This window comes from Lipotes vexillifer, unplaced genomic scaffold, assembly GCF_000442215.2.
Source record: "Lipotes vexillifer unplaced genomic scaffold, Lipotes_vexillifer_v1.1 scaffold113, whole genome shotgun sequence".
NCBI classification, from domain to species: domain Eukaryota; kingdom Metazoa; phylum Chordata; class Mammalia; order Artiodactyla; family Lipotidae; genus Lipotes; species Lipotes vexillifer.
In genome coordinates, this window is record NW_006792514.1 from 928,595 (window position 1) to 952,056 (window position 23,462).

General features: G+C 38.3%; 1 protein-coding gene across 1 annotated transcript in view; it reads right to left on the bottom strand.

Annotated features, from left to right (window-relative positions):
• Nucleotides 1-23,462, bottom strand: part of CCDC150 (coiled-coil domain containing 150) — a 90,749-nt gene that overhangs the window by 1,025 nt on the left and 66,262 nt on the right. The window contains 10 exon segments of the mRNA XM_007465706.1: nucleotides 8,516-8,602; nucleotides 9,325-9,486; nucleotides 9,579-9,647; nucleotides 10,088-10,282; nucleotides 13,584-13,710; nucleotides 14,605-14,774; nucleotides 15,573-15,666; nucleotides 16,930-17,099; nucleotides 17,995-18,123; nucleotides 23,166-23,285. Of these exon segments, the coding sequence (XP_007465768.1) occupies nucleotides 8,516-8,602; nucleotides 9,325-9,486; nucleotides 9,579-9,647; nucleotides 10,088-10,282; nucleotides 13,584-13,710; nucleotides 14,605-14,774; nucleotides 15,573-15,666; nucleotides 16,930-17,099; nucleotides 17,995-18,123; nucleotides 23,166-23,285 (1,323 nt within the window).

The window sequence follows — 23,462 nt, forward strand, 5'->3', positions numbered from 1 at the left end:
TGCATCGGCAGGCGGACTCTCAACCACTGCGCCACCAGGGAAGCCCGAGACTCTTTCTTTTTACACTGTATAATTTAAAAGCTTTATTTCCCCCCACAATTAGCAAATGGGCTTCATATTAGTTAAACTGGAAGTTTTCTTCCTATAGTTGCCAGTTCAAGAGACTTTACTTAGATATTAAAAGACTCAAATTCTAACTGCATGGTCTTTGCAACCTGTTTGCATAATACACATCCTCCTATAGATGAGAGAATAATTTCTGAATAAGGAGTTAAACAATGAATGCAAACCTGATTTTCATGCATTTGTTAATATTTCCTGGATGTGAACTGAGATGAGAGGCCTCGGGAGAAAGTTAAGATAGGAGTGAAAGTACGAGATGGCACTGAAAATTCATGTGGTAGTTCAAACCACACTTTGAGTTCTGTTCTCTAAGACTAAACACTTCTCCAAAGTCCCTGAACTGTAAAGCCTAGATTTTCCTGCTGTGCTTTATAAAGGTAATACAATGAATTAGTAAAAACACTGGACCAGCTTAGTGTAAATGGTATTTTTTATTTCCTTTATCAAAATATTTTATAGTTTAGCTCCTAAGCACAAATTTCCAAATGGTCTGTTAGACTTGAAAACAGTCCCTCTAATAGTCTGCCTTTGAAGATGATCTAGAATCAGTATTCATTTACTTGACAGATATTTATTGAGTGCCTATATGTGCCTGGCACTTTTCTATGTATTTGGGATATTTTGTTATTTTGAAGGTAGAGCCAACAGGTTTTTATTATATATAAAGGTTGCTTCAAAATAGCTGTAGAACATATCCTCTAGTAAAATGACTGTTTTTCCCCCTTTGATTATTTATGTTTCATGGACAGCATTTTCATGTTTTGACTCTGAGGTCTCAGAGACTAGTGTATTTCTCTCTTGCTTGGGAGAAGGCAAGTTCGATGAGAGCAGGGGCTTTGTCTGGCTTATTCACTCTATATCTCCATCACCTAACACGGCACCAGCCATATAATAGGTCCTTTATAAATTTGTGCTACTATGTACTTGTCCCATATTAACCAAGTCACAGTGTGGGTACAAAATAGTGAGATAAGAAAACAGAGCTCTGCTTGTCATTTAACTTTTAGAAAGCTACAAAGCTAAAGTATTTTCCAGGTCTTTTTGTGCATCCTGATGACAGACACACTCCCATCCACCCCCACTTTTCTCTTTATCAGAAGTTGAGGGAAAGATGCTTGAAATGACATTCATTGTACATCATGTCTCCTCTTGTATGGCAAATGAGAATGGAGCCAACATTTATTGAAACTTACTCCAAGCCATCTATCATAGTAACAGTGGTAGGTAATAACTTCCTGACTACTATAGAAGTGGTAACTGATGAGTTACAGAAAGTAAATGTAACTTCCTTAAGGGCCCAGTAAGTGTCATTGTTGGCAAACTCACAAGGGAGGAGTCCATATTCCTTTTAATTAATTAGTTAATTTTTTAAAACATCTTTATTGGAGTATAATTGCTTTACAATGGTGTGTTAGGTTCTGCTTTATAACAAAGTGAATCCGTTATACATATACATATGTCCCCATATCTCTTCCCTCTTGCATCTCCCTCCCTCCCACCCTCCCTATCCCACCTCTCTAGGTGGTCACAAAGCACTGAGCTGATCTCCCTGTGCTATGCGGCCGCTTCCCGCTAGCTATCTATTTTACATTCGGTAGTGTATATATGTCCGTGCCACTCTCTCACTTTGTCCCAGCTTACCCTTCCCCCTCCCTGTATCCTCAAGTCCATTCTCTAGTAGGTCTGTCTTTATTCCCGTCTTGCCCCTAGGTTCTTCATGGCCTTTTTTTTTTTAGATTCCATATGTATGTGTTAGCGCACGCTATTTGATTTTCTCTTTCTGACTTCACTCTGTGTGACAGACTCTAGATCCATCCACCTCACTACAAATAACTCAATTTCATTTCTTTTCATGGCTGAGTAATATTCTATTTATATATGTGCCACATCTTCTTTATCCATTCATTTTCCAGTGCTTTTTGCACACATGCCATAGTTTCCACTGCTCCTTATTATCTTAAACCCAGGCTGTTTTACACACTTAGGTTACTCACTTGGTCTCTAAACATATTCGAGTTTTCAAACCTTGGCATAGAGAAAGCAAACAGAATGAGGCATCAGAAAAGCTTCACATAGCTTGGTATGGGCAGAACAAAGGGTGCAACAGTGCAAGAGGGTTCCCTTTTCTCCACACCCTCTCCAGCATTTATTGTTTGTAGATTTTTTGATGATGGCCATTCAGACTGGTGTGAGGTGATACCTCATTGTAGTTTTGATTTGCATTTCTCTAACGATTAGTGATGTTGAGCATCTTTTCATGTGTTTGTTGGCCATCTGTATCTTCTTTGGAGAAATGTCTCTTTAGGCCTTCTGCCCATTTTTGGATTGGGTTTTCTGTTTTTTTGATATTGAGCTGCATGAGCTGCTTGTAAATTTTGGAGATTAATCCTTTGTGACTTGCTACATTTGCAAATATTTTCTCCCATTCTGAGGGTTGTCTTTTCATCTTGTTTATGGTTTCCTTTGCTGTGCAAAAGCTTTTAAGTTTCATTAGGTCCCATTTGTTTATTTTTGTTTTTATTTCCATATCTCTAGGAGGTGGGTCAAAAAGGATCTTGCTGTGATTTATGTCATAGAGTGTCCTCTAAGAGTTTGATAGTGTCTGGCCTTACATTTAGGTCTTTAATCCATTTTGAGTTTATTTTTGTGTATGGTGTTAGGGAGTGTTCTAATTTCATTCTTTTACATGTAGCTCTCCAGTTTTCCCAGCACCACTTATTGAAGAGCCTGTCTTTTATCCATTGTATAGTCTTGCCTCCTTTATCAAAGATAAGGTGACCATATGTGAGTGGATTTATCTCTGGGCTTCCTATCATGTTCCATTGATCTATATTTCTGTTTCTGTGCCACTACCATACTGTCTTGATAACTGTAGCCTTGTAGTACAGTCTGAAGTCTGGGAGCCTGATTCCTCCAGCTCCGTCTTTCCTTCTCAAGATTGCTTTGGCTATTCGGGGTCTTTTGTGTTTCCATACAACTTGTGAAATTTGTAAGTTGCTTTGGGTAGTACAGTCATATTCACAAATGTTGATTCTTCCAATCCAAGAACATGTATCTGTTTGTATCATCTTTAACTTCTTTCATCAGTGTCTTATAGTTTTCTGCATACAGGTGTTTTGTCTCCTTAGGTAGGTTTCTTCCTAGATATTTTATTCTTTTTGTTGCAATGGTAAATGGGAGTGTTTACTTAACTTCACTTTCAGATGTTTTATCATTAGTGTATAGGCATGCAAGAGATTTATGTGCATTAATTTTGTATCCTGCTACTATACCAAATTCATTGATTAGCTCTAGTAGTTTTCTGGTAGCATCTTTAGGATTCTCTATGTATAATATCATGTCATCTGGAAACAGTGACAGTTTTACTTCTTTTTTTCTGATTTGCATTCCCTTTATTTCTTTTTCTTCTCTGATTGCTGTGGCTAAAACTTCCAAAACTATGCTGAATAATAGTGGTAAGAGTGGGCAACCTTGTCTTGTTCCTGATCTTAGAGGAAATGGCTTCAGTTTTTCACCATTGAGGACGATATGCCTACTTTCTGGAGGGTTTTTATCATAAATGGGTGTTGAATTTTGTCAAAAGCTTTCTCTGCATCTGTTGAGGTGGTCATATGGTTTTTCTCCTTCAGATTGTTAATATGGTGTATCACATTGATTGATTTGCATATATTGAAGAATCCTTGTATTCCTGGAATAAACCCCACTTGATCATGGTGTATGATCCTTTTAATGTGCTGCTGGATTCTGTTTGCTAGTATTTAGTTGAGGATTGTTGCATCTATGTTCATCGGCGATATTGGCCTGTAGTTTTATTTCTTTGTGACATCTTTGGCTTTGGTATCAGGGTGATGGTGGCCTCGTAGAATGAGTTTGGGCGTGTTCCTTCCTCTGCTATATTTTGGAAGAGTTTGAGAAGGACAGGTGTTAGCTCGTCTCTAAATGTTTGATAGAATTCACCTGTGAATCCATCTGGCCCTGGCCTTTTGTTTGTTGGAAGATTTTTAATCACAGTTTCAATTTCAGTGCTTGTGATTGGTCTGTTCATATTTTCTATTTCTTCCTGGTTCAGTCTCGGCAGGTTGTGCATTTCTAAGAATTTGTCCATTTCTTCCAGGTTGTCCATTTTATTGGCATAGAGTTGCTTGTAGTAATCTCTCATGATCCTTTGTATTTCTGCCGTGTCAGTTGTTCCTTCTCCTTTTTCATTTCTGATTCTATTGATTTGAGTCTTCTCCCTTTTTTTCTTGATGAGTCTGGCTGATGGTTTATCAATTTTGTTTATCTTCTCAATAGTTTTAGTTTTATTGATCTTTGCTATTGTTTCCTTCATTTCTTTTTCATTTATTTCTGATCTTCATTTCTTTCCTTCTGCTAACTTTGGGGTTATTTTGTTCTTCCTTCTCTAATTGCTTTAGGTATAAGGTTAAGTTGTTTATTTGAGATGTTTCTTGTTTCCTGAGGTAGGATTGTATTGTTATAAACTTCACTCTTAGAACTGCTTCTGCTGAATTCCATAGGTTTTGGGTCATCATGTTTTCATTGTCATTTGTTTCTAGGTATTTTTTGATTTCCTCTTTGATTTCTTCAGTGATCTCTTGGTTATTTAGCTGTGTATTGTTTAGCCTCCACGTATTTGTATTTCCTACAGATTTTTTTTCTGTAGTTAGTTGATATCTAGTCTCATAGCATTTTGGTCAGAACAGATGCTTCATACGATTTCAATTTTCTTAAATTTACTGAGGCTTGACTTGTGACCCAAGATATGATCTATTCTGAGTGTTTCATGAGCCCTTGAGAAGAAAGTGTATTCTTTTTGGATGGAATGTCCTATAAATATCAGTTAAGTCCATCTTGTTTAATATATCATTTGAAGCTTGTGTTTCCTTATTTCTTTCCAGTTTGGATGATCTGTCCATTGGTGAAAGTGGGGTGTTAAAGTCCCTGTGTTGCTGTCGATTTCCCCTTTTATGGCTGTTAGCATTTGTCTTATGTTTTGCGGTGCTCCTATGTTGGGTGCATAAATATTTACAATTGTTATATCTTCTTCTTGGATTGATCCCTTGATCATTATGTAGTGTCCTTCTTTGTCTCTTGTAATAGTCTTGATTTTAAAGTCTATTTTGTCTGATATGGGAATTGCTACTCCAGCTTTCTTTTGATTTCCATTTGCATGGAATATCTTTTTCCATCCTCTCACTTTCAGTCTGTATGTGTCCCTAGGTCTGAAGTGGGTCTCTTGTAGACAGCATATATATGGGTATTGTTTTTGTATCCGTTCAGCCAGTGTATGTCTTTTGGTTGGTGCATTTAATCCATTTACATTTAAGGTAATTATTGATATGTGTGTTCCTATTACCATTTTCTTAATTGTTTTGGGTTTGTTTTTGTAGGTCTTTTCCTTCTCTTGTGTTTCCTGCCTACAGAAGTTCCTTTAGCATTTGTTGTAAAGCTGGTTTGGTGGTGCTGAATTCTCTTCGCTTTTGCTTGTCTGTTAAAATTTTAATTTCTCTGTTGAATCTGAATGAGATCCTTGCTGCGTAGAGTAATATTGTTTGTAGGTTTTTCCCTTTCACCACTTTAATTATGTTCTGCACTCCCTTCTGCATTGCAGTTTCTGCTGAAAAATCAGCTCTTAACCTTATAGGGCTTCCCTTCTACGTTATTTGTTGCTTTTCCTTTGCTGCTTTTAATATTTTTTCCTTGTATTTAATTTTTGATAGTTTGACTAATGTGGCTTGGCGTGTTTCTCTTTGGGTTTATCCTGTGTGGTACTCTCTGTGCTTCCTGGACTTGATTGACTATTTCATTTCCCATGTTAGGGAAGTTTTCAACTATAATCTCTTCAAATATTTTCTGAGTCCCTTTCTTTTTCTCTTCTTCTTCTGGGACCCCTATCCTTCTGGGATTCCTATCTTACTGGTTGTTTGGCCTGAGACATCCAGCACTGGAGTTTGCAGGCAGTTGGAATGTTGGTGTGTTTAATGTTGTCCCAGAGGTCTCTGAGACTGCCCCCAATTCTTTTCATTCTTTTTTCTTTATTCTGCTCCCTTGCAGTTATTTCCACCATCTTATCTTCCAGCTCACTTATCCGTTCTTTTGCCTCAGTTATTCTGCTACTGATTGATTATTTTTAATTTCAGTAACTGTTTGTTTGTTTGCTCTTTAATTCTTCTAGATCCTTGTTAAATGTTTCTTGTAATTTCTCTATTCTGTTTCTGAGATTTTGGATCATCTTTACTATCATTACTCTGAATTCTTTTTCAGGTGGCTTGCCTATTTCATCTTCAGTTATTTGTCTTGTAGGTTTTTACCTTGTTCCTTCATCTGTAACAGTTTTTTTATTTGTCGTTTCATTTTTTTTTTGATGGGTGGTGCTGTATTCCTATCTTACTGGTTGTTTGGCCTGAGACATCCAGCACTGGAGTTTGCAGGCGGTTGGATAGAGCCAGGTCTTGGTGCTGAGACGAGGACCTCCAGGATGCCTCACTCCCATTAATATTCCCTGGGGTTTGAGTTTCTCTGTTAGTCCAGCAGACTTGGAGCTCCCACTACAGGAGCTTGGGCCTGACCTCTGTCCTGGGAACCAAGATCTTGCAAGCTTTGTAGCATTGTAAAAAAGAAAAAGGAAAAAAAGTAGCAGAGCAGAGCAGCACAATATCAAAGAATAAAAAAGAAAATAAAATTAGAAAGATAAAAAATATTAGGAAATATAAAACTGTAATTGAAACAACTGCAACAAGGTAAAATAAAACCACAACAGAAAAAAGAAAAAAAAAGGGGGGAGGGTACAAGCCAAAAGGAGAGAACAACAAAGTATAAAGAATAAAATAAAATTAGAAAAATAAAAGATTAGGAAATATAAAAATATAAGAGAATCAACAATGAGTCAACAAGGTAAAACAGAACCCCAATCTAAGCGAGGAAAAAAGAAAAAAAAAAAGCCTTGGCTATGGGGTGGGTTTAGGCAGGGGTGGAACTTAGGCAGGGGCAGGGTTTAAGGTGGGGCAGGGCCTAGCCTCAGGAGCCCCATAGCAGGAAAAGGCCCTGGGGGTGGGGCCTAGGTGGGGTGATGTTCAAGTGTGGGGCAGGGCCTCTGCTTAGGACCTGGGTGGAAGGAAGGGAGGGCCTCTGGAGTGTGGAGTTCTGGAGTTTGGAGGTAAGGCCCTGAGTGAGGGTGTGTGGGTGGGGTTTAGGCCCAGTGCCTTGGAGGGGGTCTCAGAGGGTATCTCTGAGTGTAGAGGTGGGGCCCTGGGTGAGGGTGTAGGGGCAGGGTTTGGGCTCTACACAGTAGGAGGGAGGCTCCGAGGATTAGGCCCAGGAGCCCAACAGGGAAAGCGCTGGCCCTGTTTCCTTCCATTCCTCTGTGCCCTCCCCCACTGTCTCCTCCAGGGTCTCCCCCTTTGCTGCTGGACCCCTGACCAGGGGTGGTTCCCGCTGGGTGTAGGAACGCCTCCCCTCCCCCAGCCACCCCTCAGGGGTGCCAGTCCCACAGGTCCAGCCTTTACTTTTGCTCCCCCTTCCCTCCCACTCCCTCAGGACCCACACAGCTGGAGGGGGCTTCAGTGGGCAGAGGGTCAGGCCCAGGATCTCAGCAGGTTCCCAGGGGCCCAACTGGGCAGGGGAAACCTGGCCCTGCTCCCTTTTGATCCTCTGCCCTCCCAGCGGTCCCCAAATTTCCCCCTTCAGGCATGGAATCCCTTCCCTTCCCCCAGCCGCCTCTCAGGTGCCAGTCCCAACCCACCTCTGCTTCCCCTTCCCCTTCACTCCCCCCCAATGCCCCATGTCCTACCTGGTCTCTGGGGGTTCCTCCCATCCTCTTAGGTGTCAGTGGTCCCCCACTGGTGCCTGGTAGGTGCCCTAGTTGTGAGGAGACGCGAATTCCACGTCCTCCTAGTACACCATCTTCACTCCACCCCCCCCATATTCCTTTTAATATACCATTCTGACAGTCATATTATCATGTAATTTAATGGCTACAAAAGGGATAAACTGGCAGCAATGTCACTGTGATCCCTTTAGCTTAAGAATCTCTTCTTTTCTGAATTTTATTTATTATACAGCAGGTTCTTATTGGTTATCTATTTTATACATATTAGTGTATATATGTCAATCCCAATTCCAGGGATTTCTGGAATTTCAGGGACTTGGACTACCAAGTTAATATTTGTCAATATCAATCAATATTTTAGCATTCTATGATGTCTCATCAAGACACAGAATCTTAATCTAAAATTATTCTTTATAACAGAAGCTATACTGAGTAAGGTATTGGTTCTTGCCTTTTGCACTCCTGACAACTATGTTACTGAAGGATATTACACTGACTTGTGTTTCAGGGTCATCGTGTCTGAGGAAGCTTGTCTAAGTCTTCAGGTCCGTGGGTCTGGCTCACCTGTTCTGATTCCGCACTAGCTTCTTTCAGTTTATTCTCTGTTGCCTCTTTACATTTCTTCAGATGTCTAATAGTTTCTTCCAATTCCTGAAAATGTGATACAAAGACTTTTTATAAACTCCCAATGTACTATATATGGAAGAAAAAGCTTCAATATTGTAGTAAATGAGCAACCAAATTATGAAAGTATGATGGGGTACTTTCTAACTCCAGGTGCTACCAGACTATAAGATAAAAACTATTATTTTCAGTTTAACCTATGGTATACATTTGTGTATATGATTACAGATTTTGATTTACAGATTCTCCTGAGAAAGGGTGATTAACATCTCTTTCCAGAACTGGGGAATACTTTTCATAGCAGACAATCTCTGTTGGAAGGCAAGAGCTTGATGGTCTCTTGAAGTCCCTTTTCCGTAATAAAATGTGCTTTTCATTAGGTTGGGAGTAGATAAAAGTCCTGTAACGGCAACAGATGTATCTGAGCTACGGGGAAGAACCAAGGGGTGTAAAGTTCCTGAAACACTATTAAGTTCAGAAGTCTTACTTAGTAACTAGTACTTTGCATATGTGAGCTTTAGCCGTTCTTTAAAAATGAGTATCATTTTTATTAAGTTGAACATGAAGACGAGGTGCCACAGTCAAAGCTCCAGGCTTCATTCCTAGATATGATTCTAAGGACTTAGCTAAGACGAACGACTTATAAGCTTGTCTTCTATACAGCCTAGAAAAGCCAGGTGCCCTCATGCTGGGTTTTGCACATGGCCTTTGCTGGTAATCGTTGAGATGAATCTTAGGAACCCTTTTACCTGGCACCGATGCTCCAGCTCCCGCCTCCTCTTCCACTCTGCCTCGAGTCGCAGCTCTTGCTGTTTATTCCGAGCTGACAGGTCATACTGGCTCTTGGCCAACAGCTGCATCTCCTTCTGTAGGTTAGTCATTTCAGATACAAATTTCTGGATACTCAGTGACTGGTAGGGCACAAAGAGGGAGATGGTTGGTGAACCTGTCCAAGTTTGGGATTTCACGTGAATGGTAAACAGAGTATGTGGGAATCATCTACCTGTTCATAGTTTTTTTTCTGATATTGATCCTTAATTATCTCCATTTGCCTCAATTCTGTTTCTATTTGCTGAAAGTAAATGTGGAAATAACATAGAAAGATGATCAGTGGAAAAACTGGCTTGCTCTTTTTGCCTATAGGCTAACAGAAAGAATCCCACATGAGATCCACAGTTACCAGTTCCTGCTGGGCTCTCCTTCCCATCCAGCCCCCTGACCCCGAAAGAGCAAAGTCTTTTACCATCACTGTGGAAGAGACAGCTGGGGAGCTAGAATGTGACACTGGCAGCTAATGAGAAACCAAACACTGATGCAGCAGTATCTCTGCGGGAAAAGTCTCCCCCCACCTCCCCCCAGGCAATCTGCCCACTTCCCAGGTGTAGCTGTAATTCCCAGAGAACCCATGGTGGTGGTAGTGCTCTGAAACCATCTTCCCTAGACACCACTGCCTGCCTGGATCCTCATCAGATACTAAGGAGGTGAGAGGATAGTTAGGGTTCCTCATACAACCTTCATCCTCTCTATATTCTGAGCATTATTCGCCTTAGCTGACAAGTGGAGCTTAATTTGGGCTTTTTGGCTCTTTATTTTCTCCTTGCTGCTGTTCAGTGTCGTTTCCAACTCTGTAAGTTTCTGCCGCAGCTCTCGGTTGGTCCGGGATACCTCCACTGATCTGAAGTTGGCTTCATCAAGGGCTTTCTTCAGCTGTGGGATACAAAGGGAAAATTAGAACATTTTAACCTTCCATTCAGTAAGAGAAGCTTATGTTTAGCTGTGTCCCTATATTTTGTTCTCTTTGGACCTTTCCTTTAAAAAGGAGGTTAAGTGATGGGACTTCCCTGGCGGTCCAGTGGCTAAGACTCTGTGCTCCCAATGCAGGGGGGCCGGGTTTGATCCCTGGTCAGGGAACTAGATCCTGTGTGCCACAACTAAAGATCCTGTGTGCTGCAACTAAGACCTGGCACAGCCAAACAAATAGGTATTTAAAAAAGGAGGGTAAGCGAGGCAATAATAAGTAGATTTGTGGAGAAACACTCTCAGTGATTTTCATAATTTTTAACACTAAAGAACACAATTTTTCTTAGATAATGTAAATGTATGTTCATCATTTGCTTTCTAAGAGCATGGCTTTGGAATCAGACAGAAGTTAAAATCTCAGCTTCACCACGCACTAGTCAAGTAATTTCAGATAATTAACTTCCCTAAGCCTCAGGTTCATCATTGGAAAAGTATGTGAATAGCCTACTTCATAGGATTCATGTAACAGTTAAACAAGATGAGGCAGAGAAGGAATATAGAGCCTGGCACACACTAATTGCTCAGTGCTCATTGCTATGCTTTAAAGGACTTTTTTTTTTTTTTTTATAAAGCTTAAGCTCGTCTCTTTCTGTCACTTGTGACCTCATGTATGGAGAAGTGAAAATAAATTATATGGCAGTTTATGTAAATACACCTATCAGTTATTGACTATCCTTGCATGTATTTTTATAATATTGCTTTTTTTCTATTGAGGTATAGTTGATTTACGATATTAGTTTTAGGTGTATGACATAGTGATTAAAAATTTTTAGATTATACTCCAGTTATAAAATACTGGCTATATTCCCTGTGCTGTACAATATATCCTTGTAGCTTATTTACATAGTTTATAGTTCTTATGAATATTGCTTTTTGTTTAGAAATTTTAATAAACTTGTCTAGTGGAAAAATAACATAGTGATTACTATTAAAAACAAGACAACAGGCCCACAATGAAGTCACTTATGCTAAGCCTTATGTCACCAAACTGAGACTTAATTACAGTTTTGGCTCTCCCAGAAAAGGACTCTTAAACCAGTCGGTCAATCAGGAATCGCCTGATCAGCATTAGTTGAGTAATCTGCCTGACAGACCCCTGCCATCCCTTAAGGGAAGTAACTCTGCTACTAGTAACTAATCTACTTTTTTGCCTAGTATAATTTCCTTGTTCCTGCTCCCCTCTGCCTATAAAAGTCTTTCATTTTATACAACTCCTCAGAGTGCCTTTCTATTGCAATTGATTGCATACTGCCTGATTCAAATTGATTTTTGTTCAAATAAACTCTTAATTTTATTATTCCTCAATTTATCTTTTAACGTTACTTAAATCATTTTACAGAGTTCCCCCTCCTCCTCATATGCCCTTAAATGAGTACCACTTGATTTTTAGGAAGAAGAGACGCTAGCTGAGAAGGGAGAAGATAGGAGGAGGGTGGTATTCTCTGTGGCTGGTAAGTATTTAACTCATGTCAAAGAAAAAAGTCAAAATTATTTGTTACCTTTTCTTTTATACTAGCTCATTCTCTCAGATCCTAACCTCACACTATAGTGTTAGTCTTTTATTATCACCCAACTAAATTTCTGTTAGATATTCCACCATTACCTCAATCACAGCTTTGTCAAAACTGGGTAAGCCCTAAAAACTAACCCTGAAAACCACCCTGGAAAGCAGTTGTGATGATTTCCATTTTGACTGAGGAAACTGAGACTCAGAAGTGAAGTCATCTGCACAGATAGTAAATTTACACATTGCTAATAAGAGGCAGAGCTGGGAGTCCTAAACAGTGCACCCTGAGCCCACCCCTGCCACTAACTGCTCAAGACATCACACTCATACTGTTCCTTGGTCTCTCCTGCACAAGTTCACCATCTTTACTGATCCCTATTAAAAGGATTTAAACTTTTAAGTATTCTGACCAACTCTCTCTGAATAAAGGTACTTTTAATTTCAGTGCCCATTTTTGTTTCCCAGAGAAATTATTTTTATAATATTTTTTAACACTTATATACAGTGCTTTTTCAATTTACAAAGCACCATGTAAATAGTTGAATCTGATTTTGTGACTGTGCACTGTCAAGTGCCATTGCTAACTGCACTAAATTTGGCAAAATACAGACCGGCCACCCCAACCAAGTCCTGGAATTATTTTAATTACTCCCTCCCCTTTGCTTATGATACATTTAGTGTCTGATTTTTCTATTAATTAAAATGGATTTTTGATTTGATTGTTCTCTATTTTCAACAGAAACACTTTGCTTGGCTCTAACCATCTGAAGCCCAAAGTAACTGCTCTAGTTCCCTTGAGCCTCCATGTTTCCAGTTTCTCTTCATTCTTACCTACTCTCCCCTGCTAATAGACTAACCTACCTAAAATTGTGCTCATAGCCTTCTCAGAAACCTACAGTGCTCTACTTTTACCTAATACTTTCCATCCAACATTCTGGTAGTCAAGGCCGTCTACCAGCTGGTCTCATCTAAGCTAACCCCTTTTCCTCAGAAATTTCCTAAAGTCTCTGCTCTGATCAAGAGAGGCAAATCCTTTTTCTTTGCTCACATGTCCTATTTATTTTTGTAACAAAGCTTTGTTCATCCTCTTACATAGAGAGTGTCACAGCCCTGTCAGCTCTGCCAGTCTCAACCCTGTATAATTTCAAGCTTCCCTTCTTCGATCACCCAACCAGCCTAAAACAAACTTTCCCTTACTTTTGAATTCCTTTAAAATTGTACACAGCTTCTAGCTATCCAAGAAACATCTTCTGATGTCTTCCTAGTTGTCTCATGTAAAGAGTGGAGATGACAATTAAATAAGGGGTCATTTAGCACAGACCGCATCTGCTGCTGGTTTTTACTTGTGCCTCTCAGGAGGAGGTAGGTGCATGATGGATGCTAGTTAAGTGAATTGAGGAGACAGGTGACCTGCCGTCTGTCTAGCAGATGGCGGTCTCCTCCTTCCTCTTTCCCACTCGGTTGTTATTCTCCAATGGGAAGGCTGTCATCAAGGCATTCCTTCATTGGGCAGATAACTGTATATCAGAAACTTTTTGTGTGTTGATTTACAAAACAGCATAGAGATGTATCTGGCTTGCTGGCAACAGGGGGATTAGAAGAGCCAAAGAGCAACTGTAGCCATTCTCGGAAATCCTGTAGCTGGTTCTCCTCTTCAAAGGCATTCACCTAGAGGGAGACTTTTGTCACTTGCCCCCATACCTCAGTCACTTCCCGTTGTGCTGCTTTCTTTGCAGTTTCTCTCTCAATTTGAAACTGCTTTCTTAGAGCATCTATGCGTTCAGCATGCAATTCTGCTTCTATTTTGGATTCTTCACTCATCCGTGCTCTGTTTTGAAAAAGAGAGATGATAAATCACCTTTAGAAAACATCTTAGTAGGTGTCATTTACCAATGAGAAGCAGATAAGTCACCAGGTAAAAATCACTGATCTGGAACTCATTAACAGAAGAAGAAATAAGCATTTACCTGCAGCATTAAAAAACAAAAAGTCATTCAATAGAAAGAGATCCACCCAAAAGAGTGAAACACATACTCTTGTTTTAACCAATACTGAGTAGTCCTGAGCCAGCAACATTTCACCAGGATATAAAATTTGTACAGATTACAAATATGAAAAATACCTTCTTTGCTTTAGCTTATACTTGTCTGCTATATCAGTATGTTCACTACGTGAAAGGAATAAAGATCCACGTGCACAATACATTTCCCTTGGGTATAAATTTTCATGGGATGTTATTAATCTCTAAATCCTATTTGCCTAGATAAAGTTTAAAAAAAAACTTTAGTGGCTTGACCTAACTTATCTCAGGACAAAACTGAAAACAATGAATGGTTTAGCAGCTGCTTAAATGGAATTATCCCACTCCTGGAGGGGTTATTCCCATCCATGCTTCTGTTTCTCCTTTTCCAAATCATACTTTTAAAGGATACATAAGCTTCTGATAGAAAAGGTTTGGCAGAAACACGTAAGTGTCCCTTCCAACTTGGTTTAAACCTTCATGTATGGAAGAAGACCGACACTAGACGAGGGAAGAGCTGAAAAGGAGCGTACCCCAGCCAGCTAATATCTGCTCTGCTCAACTATGCCTGCTTCCTTCACATGGCTCTGCTGGGAGTACTAGCTCAATAGGGAAAAAGGGTTTAACTGGTTTATGTGAATTAGCCAAGCTTACTCTCCCAGAGGCTCTTCCCTAATTCCACTGCGACTATACTGCCCTTACTTGAAGGTTTCCAAATTCTGTCGCTCAAGTTCTTTGTCTTCCAGTTTCTCTTGAACATGATCAAGCTTTGTCTGCAGATGATTATTTGTCTGGAGAGTTTGCTCCAGGCTCATAGCCAGTTTCCTGTTGTCTTCTCTAGCTACATCTAGAGCTTTTTGTAGAGGCTCCATCTGAAAGAGAGAAGAAAGAAGATTGTTTTTAATTCCATTGTAACAGATACAAGAAGTCCATAACACTGTATATTCACTCTTTAAACTTTGAAACAATAATTGTTTGGAACCAGAACCAAAGACTCCAGATGCCTGGAATATATATGTGAGAACTTATTACAGACAGTCCTTAGGAGACTCTTAGAAGGTGATGGGAAGGGTATGCTCCACTGGTCACTAGAGAGTTTTGGAAAATAGAGCCAACTTATTTATCCTAATTTCTAAAGTTTTAAACCAGTTAAACTCCCCCCTTCCTGATCCTGTGACCCTCTGGTCTCACTGCCTAGAGAGATAAGAACTGGCAACTGTTCCTTGTATATCCTTCTAGAAAAAGCTTTTTATAGGAAATATCTCTATTTTATATGTGTGCATATGTGTAGATACATATTCATGTGTGTATACACCTATAAACACAAGTGAGTATGCCTCCTTATTTAGTGGGATCACTCTAGCTACTTCTGACTAAAGTTATGTTGTTTTCTAAGCCCTTTAACTTCACTTATGCATTAATACATGAAAAGAATGCAGACCATATAAGACAAAGAGAGTCAGGCATAATTATGGTCCTGGTTTGCCAATAAATGGTTCACTGTAAGATCGCAGACCCATTTCCCATTTGGAAATATGTCACTGTTCAAAACTCAGACTTGAATGGAAAGGAAATTTACCCAATTGTTTTACTCCGTTTTTCCAAAATAGCAATATCCCAATAAAATAAAAAAATATCAACATTATCATCTATAAAAACCTGGCTTCTACCTCACTGCTGTGCTGGGCCTCCACGACAAGGATTCTGGCCTGCCACTGGTCCACTTCTGCTTCCAGCTTCTGTATCTGCTGTTGATTTAGAGCCCTATAAATGAAGGGCACAGGGAGAGTGACCAAAGAAAAGTACCATCTAGGAATGATACCACTGGGAGTTACAGGACACCTTCCAGGAAGCCCAAATGGCATATGTAGTGGGCTACAGATGCTCAGAATATCTGAGAGTTGGCAGGTGACAATTAGTAGCCTCAGCTTCAAGTTAAGAAACTAATTTTCATATGGATTAAAAACTTGTCCCATTTATGATTCAATTTGGCTTTATATATTAAACTATCAGTACATGTTAATGACTAACTTATGGGCTGGTAACTTTATACTACATATATTACTAGTACAAAAATATATCACCTCTATATGGACTGGCTTGCTGTTGAGATTTCTGCTTTTTACCTAGAATTTTATTGTGAATAGTAAACTATTTTTTTTTTGCGGTACGCGGGCCTCTCACTGTTGTGGCCCCTCCCATTGAGGAGCACAGGCTCCGGACGCGCAGGCCCAGCGGCCATGGCTCACGGGCCCAGCCGCTCCGCGGCACGTGGGATCCTCCCGGACCGGGGCACGAACCCGTGTCCCCTGCATCGGCAGGCGGGCTCTCAACCACTGTGCCACCAGGGAAGCCCCAGTAAACTATTTTTAATACCATCCCCTTGACTTTTTTTAAGTTCAGAGGTAATACAGATTCATAATATGTAGAAAAACAAGCACAATGAAGAATATAAAACTCACTTGTTCTCCCATAACATAGAGGCAATATGCACCACTAATGTATTACAATATGTCTTAGAGGTCTGATTAAACTCAAACCATTTGTTCATTAACCTAAAAGGGAAACTTTTCTGTAATTTTTGAAACATTCAAAGGAGTTCACTTATAAAACATGGCTAAAAGTAGTTCTCAGAATGATTCATCTAAAATAAATAGGATACTAATAAATGGATAATTAATTCAAACAGAAGTAGACACTTGGCTTTAATCTTGACAGTTACTATTCTGTAGACCCAAGGGCAGGTATAAATGGTGTAGAAAACAGCAAGGATAAAACAGCATATATCACATGAATTTCTAGAATACATACTTATTTACATCACTACAAAATATGAGAATTTTTGGATATCATTTTTATTTATAATTCCAGATTTTCCTGAATTTGCTAGTTCTTTAAATACCATTTTACTACTTTATTTTCACAAGGGAATCAATATAAAGTGACTGTTTCTTGACTGCACTCTGTTCTTTACGACAAGGCAGCAGAAAAATACAAGTACAAAGACAGAAAAATAATCTCTGGTACCTTTCTTTCTTGAGGCCTGCAATCTCTGAATCCCTCTGCCCAAGCTCTATTTGCACTTTTTCCAGAGCGCCTTGCATCTTACTATGAGAAGCCAACACATTCTCCAACATGATTGTAACTTTGCAGTTGTCTTCTTTAGCTTCTGCCAGTTGTCGCTGAAAGTTTCCCACCTAATAGAAAACGAAATAAGACAAAGATATTTGATCCTTTCTGGTTATTCTTCTGCTGAGTCCCATGACTTCTAGAAGAGTATGGAAACCAGGTCTGGTAGAATGCTAAGAGGAATAATTAAAGTATATTTTATATTTATTTTGTTTCTTAAGTTATTCTGACTTTGAGAAAGAGAAAACTAGACCCTAGATCATATGGATCCTATGAAGAACTCTGCAGTGCATCCTAACTATTGTCGTGTCACAGCACATATATTAACTAGAGACATAGGGACCAACAGCTTCTTGGGTCTAGAGGTGGTCCCAGACTGGCCTGCGCTAGCCCTCCTCAGCTATCTTACCATGGAGTTAGAAGAAAATAACACATTTGAAGCCCATCAGAATTATCTGAGGAAAAAGGACCATAAGAGAAAGTGGAAGCTGCTGAAGAATGATGTGACTCACAGCCCTCTTCAGAGGGGCAAAATCTAGCACCTGCTGTCGAGAAGTTTGGGATGTTACCCCTCTTCCCACTAAGTACACACACTGTTAAGCAGAAAGCATTTGGTAATTTGACTTAACATAAAATCTTAACAGTGTTATATCACATTAATAGAACATAAGTAGGTGGTTATTAATACCAAGGTCAGATGTGTCTCAACAGAAAAAAATAGGACTTTTGATTATTTTAAGACAGGAAGAAAGAAAAAACCATTGGGAGTTAAATCATGTATTTTTAAGGGAAATATTTTAGAGCTCTTCTAAAGTTTTCATTTTTTAGGGGAAAAAAAATCCTCCTCTGATCAATCCTCATTCTTTTTTACTAAAGGTAACAAGAAAAGAAAGAATATGGCTCATGAAAGATTTCAGAAGCGCTTCATTTCAGTAACAGACTTCAGAAAGGATTGATGCTTGCCTTCTTGTTCTCCCTGTCCTCCAAAGCTTCGAGGTCACCTTTCAACTTCTGAGTCTCTTTCAGGGGTGCAGCACGAACCTTCACAACTCGTGAGAGCTCCCCTTCATTCTTTTCAAGAATGGATTTCACCTTAGTAAAAAAAAAAAAAAAGAAGTGATAAATGATTCTCCCAAAGCACAATCAATCAGCAATTAGAATAAGATAGCAATTTAGAAACCAAATTTAAAATATTTAAATATGCTTATATATTATTGTAAATAAAAACTAGCTTTAGTAGCTGTTTTTCCCCTTAAAACTACAAAGCAAAAAAAAATCTGTTAATAAACATGGGCAAATCTCTAATATATGTCAATCTCTATGAAAGCACAGAATGAAGGTAAGGGAGATAAGACAATGATGCTAAGATGAAAAACGGGGGAGAAACCGATTATCACAGAATTTGAAAATACAACGTGAATTAATATCATAAAAGCAAAGGTGAATAAGTACTAAATAGTGTCAAGAAAATAGTGTTACAGAAGTGTTCTAAATAGTGTCCTAATCCTAATTAGAGGTATTAGAATTTTACATCTCTGAAATACTTTGAGTATATCCATACAGTTATTTCAGATGATCATACTACTCTAAATACTACTCTTTTAAAGAATACTTTAACTTGAAATACAGACTCACAGGAGATTACAAATCAGTGCAGAGTCCCCATGCCCTCTTCTCCCGGCTTCTAATGATGACATCTTATATTGTAGTTCAACATTAAAACCAGGAAATTGACTTTAATGAGATTAACTAGACTACAAAACTTACAATTTTCACCATTTTTTTTAACCTGCATTCATCTGTGTGCGCACACATGCACACAGCTCTATGTAATCTGATCCCATGCACATATTCCTGTGATCACGACAATCAAGATACAGAACTGCTCCACTGCCGCAAAGAACTCACTAGTGCTACTTCTCTGTGTTCACACCCTCCCCCAAACTCATCCCATGTCCCCTGGCAACCACTAATTTGTTCTCTATCACTACTGTTTTTGTCATTTCAAGAATGTTATTTTCAACATTTAAAAATAATTAATTTTAGTATAATACATTCATAGTTTTTAAAACAGCCTCACTGAGATATAGTTGACATACAATAAACTATGTATATTTAAAGTGTACAATTTTGATATATGTATAAACCATAATCATGATAATGAACACTTCCATTATCCCAAAAGTTCCCTTATGCCTTTTTGTAATTTCCCCCACTTCTATCTCTCCCTGTTCCTACACATCTACCCAAGGCTACCACTGACCTGTTTTCTGTCACAATCAATTCAATTTTATTTCCTAGCATTTTATATAATGAAATCATATTTTATGTACTCAGTTTTGAATGATTTTTCACTCAGCACAGTTATTTTGAGATTCACTCAATCTTCTTTACGTATCAATACTTCTTCCTTTATGTTGCTGAATAGTGTTCTGCTGAACACTTGAGTTGTTCCAGTTTTAAGCTATTACGAGTAGAGCTGCTCTGGGCAGTTGTATACAGATCTTTGTGTAGACATACGCTTTCATTTATCTTTGGTAAATGCATAGGAGTGGAATGGCTGGGTTGTATGGTAGTAATATGTGTCACTTTTAAAGAAACTACCAAACTATTTTCCAGAGTGGCTGAGTGATTTTACATTCCCTTCAGCAATGTATGAGAGTTCCTCCACGTCTTCACTAACACTTGGGGTAATCAGTTTTTCAATTTTAGACATTCTAATAGTGTGTGGTAGTATCTCACTGCAGTTTCAATTTGCATTTCCCTAATGACTGATGTTTAACATCTTTTCAAGTGCTTATTTATCATCCATATATCTTTTTTGGTGAAACATGTGTTCAAATACTTTGCGCCTTTTTTTTTTTTTGGATTGTCTTTCCTTCTTAAGTGAGTTTTGAGAGGTTTTAATAAACTGTGGAGACAAGACCTTTATCAGATATGTGATTTGCAAATGTTTTTTCCCCCAGCTTTTTCCCCCAGCTTTTCTCTTCATTTTCTTAACAATGTCTTTGAAGAGCATACATTGTCAATGTTACATTTTTTCCTTTATGGATCATGCTTTTGATGTCAAATCTAAGAAATCTTTGTGTAATCCAAGATCACAATGGTTTCATCCTATGTTTCCGAAGTTTTACAGTTTTAGGTTTTACGTTTAGGGCTTTCATCCATTTTGAGTTAATTTTTATATATGGTAAGAGGTATGGATCAAAGGTATTTTGTTTTTTTTGTTTTTGCATATGATACCCAATTGCTTTAGCACATTTGATGAAAAGACCATCCTTTCTCTACTTTTACTTCTGTTGAAAATAAAGTGTTCATAAAATTATTCTGGATGGGTAGCACATTCACATTACTCTTAAGGTACAAAAGGATAAAGTGAAAAATCTCCCAGCCACCCAGTTTCCTTCCTCGAAAATAATGTTGCCAATTTATTACGATTCATTTTAGAGAGACTCTATTCAAAAGTGAATACATATGTATACTTCATCGCCCCAACCCTTTTGCACACAAATATTAAAATACTCTGTATACTCTTCTGAGCCTTGACTGTTTTAACCTAATAATAGATAAGTTATGATTAAGATAAATATATCTTCAAACAGTATTCCAAACTATGGGTATACCATGGTTTATTTAGCCAGCCTCTTACTGATGGAATTTTGGTTGTTTCTAGTCTTTTGCTAATAACAAACAATACTTCAGAAAGTAACCTTGTAAACATGTCTTATGTATAAGCTAGTGTATCTGTAGGAAAAAGTACAACTGTGGGCGTAAAGTGATAAAGAAAGCCAAATTGCCCTCCACAGGAAAAGGGCACTCCAAACAGCAGCAAAGGAGAATGCCTTTCACCCACATCTTCCTCAATATTATACTTCCTTATAACTTTTAACCTGTAACATTAAAAATACTTTAATTTCTTCTGTAAGGATTCAAGAATAGTACAAAAGATGCTAACATAAGGTTTTGAAAACCTATTGGATTTTGTTCTAGAAAAGTACATTAGGAAGAATATAGTTTTTATAATTTTACCAGTGTTTATAAAATATTTATAAATATGAAAAGGCCACTAGCAAAAGTGCTTACAAAAAGGGTCTAAATAGTAGTTAACTCTAGAAGACAAGCTATAGTACTTTCTATTTTTAAATATCAAACAAAGATGGATGCTCTAGTAAGTTTTCTTTGGAAAGTATTTTCCAGTGTTCAAGTTCTCAGGGCTTCTATTTATGTATTTCTACTTTAAAATCAGGCTTTACCCATTTTACTATAAATGTTAAGACTATTAGCATTAATTTTTAAAGTGAAAATTAGATTAAAAATCTCAATGGTTACTCTTAAGCCAAATATGACATTTCTGTGTCCAAAACAAAAATTAAGTATGCAATAGCCAGAATGATGGTTTTGATCTACATCATCAGTTTTTCCTGTTTGTGAAGTTCTGTCCTTGTTGTTACTCACACCTCCAAATGTTATCTTTCTATATGTTACTACTTTTCTTCATTGTTGTATAAATCTGAAATTTCCTTATGATTTAATTTGTGGCCTTCACTTACCGAATTCCGGTAAAGAAAATTTGGTGACTCATCATTTAATGGTCTTGAGGCAAGAATGTCTATTTTACCTTCCAGTCTTCCCTCCATGGTTTTAATGGCATTCAAAAGAGTCTTTAGAGAGATCCTAGAGTCTCCGATCTCCTGAGAAGACGTCACAGAAGTCAGGGTAGGTGCAAAGGTCACGTGGCGTGTAGGGTTTGGCCTAACACTGGGCAAACCAGCTGATGAAGTTCGTTCCTTTACATTGTTGACATGGGGCCTATAGCTTTCAAGGAATTTTGAAGATGCAGGCCTCTCTGGAGACTTCCTTCTTCTTGGAGGCATCACCAATTTAAAAAGACAAAATCAACTAAACCTAGAATTATTTTTCAGTGAGTGCCCCCTTTACTATGAGAAACAACACAACGTTCTAAATGAAGCTGGGATGGAAAATATACTTAAAAATGTGTTCATTTGCTTTCAGAATGAAGAAAATATTAAAGTATGTCCTAGTGAAGAAACAAAGCGTATCTAATGGGGTCCCCTTTACCAGTATAGTCAGCTTGTTAGAACTCTAGCAGCCTTCCATTTGAAGACACATTCTAGTTCCTTGGTTACCAAGGATATACATACACAAACATTATAGTTAAAGAAGTCACACATGCTTACAGTGTTAAAATTAAAAATAAATAATGTGATAAATTTGTAAATCATTGAAATGAATCACTTTCTTTTAGTAACATATTCCTGGATTATTTTCTTCACTAAATGTTTTATATATCTTCTTTGTCTAATTTTCTCTGTTCATATGTTAAATTGTTATGTGACCTATGAACGGTTTTCAGTCTCAATAGCCACCATGCTAACAAGTAAGCACCTTCACTACTAATACCTCTTTCAAGTGCACTATGGCAGGTATATCTTGTTGGCAACGAGTTCTGCGTTTGCCTGTAATTAAAAACCCAAAGAGGGCTTCCCTGGTGGCGCAGTGGTTGAGAGTCTACCTGCCGATGCAGGGGACACGGGTTCGTGCCCCAGTCCAGGAGGATCCCGCGTGCCGCAGAGCGGCTGGGCCCGTGAGCCATGGCCGCTGGGCCTGCACGTCTGGAGCCTGTGCTCCGCAACGGGAGAGGCCACAACAGTGAGAGGCCCGCATACTGCAAAAAAAAAAAAAAAACCCAAAGATACTTGTTCCTCACGTCTGCCGAAAGTTTTAAGGCTCAAATGAAAAAACCACTTCCTCTATGATAGAGATTCTCGATGCTTTCATCATGATGATGTTCCCTATGCATGCTCACAATACAATCTATTTTGTTTCTGAAAGGCATAACCTTCTATTCTATAATAAAGTCTGCTGAGTACATTCCTAATCCTGCAATTAGAGCATAAGCAAGTTGAGTGTCCCAATACTGCTTCAGGCATCTTTATGAATTCTTCTGTGGTTGAGTGGAACCTTGTACATCAAGGGTGTTTAAAAATATTTTTGATAAATTGAGTCAAGTGAGAGAATATTCATCTTTCTGGGATCATATGGTGAGGTGGGGAGAAAGGCACCAATTTCTTAAAAGCTAATTAAAACAACATAGAAGCAATCTGTTTTATAGCTATTAATCACATCTGAGCATATTTGCCCTCTAGTGCCTTACTAAACTTGCGTAGATGGTCGTTCTGTGAACTGGTTTCAGTAAAAGAATGTAGTTGTTCTTCTAGCTGCTTAACTTTTATCTAGAGAAAAAACAGAAGAATAAAAAAACAAGTCTCATTAATGAAATATATACATATACTCCAAAACAGAAAAAAAAAAGATGTCACAAGTTATGCAAAAAAAAAAAAAAAAATCACAGAAAATCCTTACAACTTGTAAAAAGCAATCCTAAGTTTTTCAAATGATGCTATTTCATT